The 3,583-nt window shown below is 37.8% G+C and overlaps 1 protein-coding gene and 1 long non-coding RNA gene across 4 annotated transcripts in view; both read right to left on the reverse strand.

The window, feature by feature from the left end:
* Positions 1-1,498, reverse strand: LOC106816382. Its single transcript, XR_001394884.1, has 3 exons — positions 1,405-1,498; positions 609-669; positions 1-38 (listed from the first exon to the last, which is right to left on the reverse strand). It is a non-coding gene; the product is annotated as an uncharacterized LOC106816382 (long non-coding RNA).
* Positions 1,499-1,795: 297 nt separating this feature from the next.
* The window catches only part of LOC106816380, a 19,576-nt gene continuing 17,788 nt past the window's right edge, over positions 1,796-3,583 (reverse strand). For 2 of the 3 annotated variants that reach the window (XM_014820982.1, XM_014820980.1), the window contains exon 3: positions 3,057-3,251. In XM_014820982.1, the coding sequence (XP_014676468.1) occupies positions 3,240-3,251 (12 nt within the window). In that variant the 3' untranslated portion in view covers positions 3,057-3,239. Of the gene's footprint in view, positions 3,031-3,056; positions 3,252-3,583 lie in introns of those variants that run through there. The other variant, XR_001394883.1, reaches the window with a different exon arrangement.

Raw genomic sequence — 3,583 nt, forward strand, 5'->3', positions numbered from 1 at the left:
CCATAGTCCCGATTTCGATAGTTGTTTGAGGTAGTCTCCTGTTGGGTAAATCCATGAGTAGGTAGGTAGACATGGAAAAAGAATTATACAATTTGTTGACAATTCAATTAATATTTGTGGTACATGAAAACTCCATATCATTTAGAACTCTTATCTTACCCTACTGAGCCAAGCTGACAGCACAGATATATTCAAGGTGTTGGCGTGCTGACTGTTTATTGTAAGTGGACAAATCGTAACGTCTGTCACACTATATTATGTATATTATATATTAATTACACTATACATTATGTACATTACTGGATATCATTGATCATTTTTTTATTTTTTTATTCCATGTAGTTTAGTGGGATATGGTCTTGTATTTGGCATCAGAAACAATTTTCCAGTCAGTATAGTTTGAAGACAATTTTGAATCAGAGTTGACTAGATTTTTTGCATGTCCATTTTTCGTAATGTCATGCAGTCGCGCTCCAAACTTCCACCTCAACACATAAGAAGCACAGAGCTAATGATGAAGTGACAATATAGCAAGGGCCAAGTGCAGCCGTACAATAATTCTTTTTCATATACTGCACTACTGCAGTAACCTCAAATTCGGATTGTACCTGTTGTCTTCAAACGTTTCACATCGTCGAGTCCATACTGCCTAACCTTTTCCGCCATTTCCTGAAAGTTAGCACTCATTAATAAGCAGTCAAGCATTAGCTAATATTTTACAATAGTTGCACCTTATAACTGATAATAACATTTAAAGCCACACATATACTGATAGATAGCCTAAGATAACTACATATTTGTAAACACCATCAACCAAACAGGTTATTGCCTAGGTATGCACACTTTCAATAAAGCAGTTAAATTGTTGTTTATACACGTTCTCCAACACTAGTGTTGATGGGACACCAGGCAGGGCAGGCACCATGGTCCATGCATACAATGTGTTCTTAACAGATCCACTTAATGAGATGGCATTACACATACTGCAGAAAAACAAGTCGTTGATGGGACACCAGGTAGCTCAGGTACCATCCATACAATGCTAGATGCCAGATGGCATTAGGCCCTACATCTAGTTTCCTATAATCTAGATTCCCTAGATTCCCTAGATTTCTTAGATCTAGATTCCCTATTATCTACTTCTGATTACATGTACTATTGTACGGCAAATATTTCCAACCGATTTTGCCTTAACGAAAAATGCACCATATGTCCAGCTTTTTCATTACGAATAGATGAAACTAGAAACCAGACAGTATAACTAGGGTAAAATTTTATCGGCTAACATAGACCATCAGAACATCATGCAAAACTAAGAAGCTGCTTGCTATTGATGAACTAAACTAGTACGCCCAGCACGTAGGACACTCGAGTCAAGACATTGAATATTTATGTGAACCTTACCTTTTAAGATTACTCAAATTTACTGTCTAAAGATCCTGCGATGGGGTGTTGACTTTTGCACGTGCACGTACTGAAGTGAAGAATGTTTTGTGTTGATCTGTCAACTTGATTATAACTTGTCTCTCCATCTTCGATATACTCCCTTTGAACTAGTACTAACTACTAACTAGTACTAGTAGTAGTATGTAACTCAGGCTTTCATTTTTAAGGGGCGCGATCGCGCTCGCGCTCCACCACGCACCATAAATTGTGCCATGGTGCGTGCATCATCGCGCCTCATAAGTGGTTGAAATCGCGCACCAAAAGTCTGTGTATTATGTTGAAATAGCGCTCCATTTTACAGGGATGAGAATCTTCCGCGGATCCGCGGAAATCCGCGGATTTACTATCATTCAGACACTCTACATTGACATGACAGACATACATGCAGGAATACAAGCTCAGCAAAATTAGTAACTACAATTTTAAATCTTAATATACACTTTCGAAATATATTATAACGTTTAAGTCAAATTCAACAACATATTATAAGAAATAACAATTATCCTTACATATCCAACATTCAACCATTGGCACCCCTTTCTTTTCTGGAAGCCTGCACACACAGTATACAAACTCAGTCCACAAACAATGAACCAATTTTGGAATTTGGCGAGTTCTGTCACACACAGGAAAAGGTGTGAGTTTTGTTTTTGAAACAATTATACAAATGTTGGCGCATTTCGGATTGCCTGAAAAAGACTTGTGCAGGATTTACTCTATTGGCCAAACAGACTCTGTGAACTGATTGCAATTGCAAAAGCTCCACAGTCATTTCCACCATCTTGGCGATGCATATGACTCGATGGCTCGATGACTGGTATGGACTCGATAGTTATATCCTTTTTTGTAGTGCGCAGAAGTGCAGCAACCTGGTTAAAAAGGCTGTCTGGTGCTTTACGACCTGGCAGTGTCATATACCTGCATTGATTTCCACAAACAGGAGTGGCTGAATGAACTGTCCCACAACCTGAGTGAAACTTGATTGAGTCTGCGCAAGAAGAACAGACATAAACCCATTAATGCCTGCATAAGCCTCTTTCAACAATCTAGATGCATAATCTAAGTGATCACTCGCCAACCATGACCCTTCCAGAATTGATTCAAATTTCTGATTTTCTAGTTGAACTGAGCCAATGTTTACTTTCCCGGCCTTTTTTACTGAATTGGGGGGGTCTATTTGCTACTTCTATCACTTCCTCACTACATTTTCTACATTTAACAACGACGGCACCTTCATTTAATTTATCACTTCCTGACAGAAGCAACTGACAGCTGCGTTAAAACTGGGCGTATTGTGTTCCTCGACACCAAAACTAGCTTTTCTTTTATTTACTGCTTTTACATGATGTGCATCCTTTAACTTTAATTCACTTTACATTTTAATACATCCTACATTTTACTACATTACATTACATTACATTACTAAATTTTAATACATCCTACATAATACGTACTACCTTTTAACATTGCACAACTATTTACGATGCTAGCTATAATGTAAGGACCGAGCCATGCACCTTTCCTTCCAATCTTTCTCTCAATACGACGAAGAACTTCGACGATGAACATTACGACGATGGCCAACTGAAAAATCAAATGACTTATATTACACTCTTTTGATTTTCTAGCTGCATACTGTTTCTTCTGCTTCTCCTGTGCCTTCTCTATATTTTTTGAAACATCCTCAAATATACCTTTCATCTTTTTAATATTTTCTTCAACGTCAGCTTCGTGCGGTGGTGTTATTGTTGGGAGGGCTGGGTTTCCGATCTGGTGCAATTCCTGTTTCTCTTTCAGGGCAAGTTCTGAAAAAAGATTAGGAAATCGTCCAAACATGAGATAATATGGGGAATACTTAGTTGATTCTTGGCGACTAGTGTTGAGCCCATACACAATTGGCGCTAAAAAACTATCCCAATTATTCTGTTCTTCATTGACTAATTTACTCAATGATCTTTTTACAGTTTGATTCGTTCTCTCATCCTGACCATTTGTTTGAGGGTGATATGCTGAAGTTAGCAGATGTTTTATTCCAAATTGTTTAAACATCGAATCATTTAGATAGTTAACAAATTATTTACCGCGATCACTTATAATTTTCTGTGGTACACCAAACATGAAGAATATTCTGCACAGA

The sequence above is a fragment of the Priapulus caudatus genome, unplaced genomic scaffold, assembly GCF_000485595.1.
Source record: "Priapulus caudatus unplaced genomic scaffold, Priapulus_caudatus-5.0.1 Scaffold1362, whole genome shotgun sequence".
Lineage (NCBI taxonomy): Eukaryota > Metazoa > Priapulida > Priapulimorpha > Priapulimorphida > Priapulidae > Priapulus > Priapulus caudatus.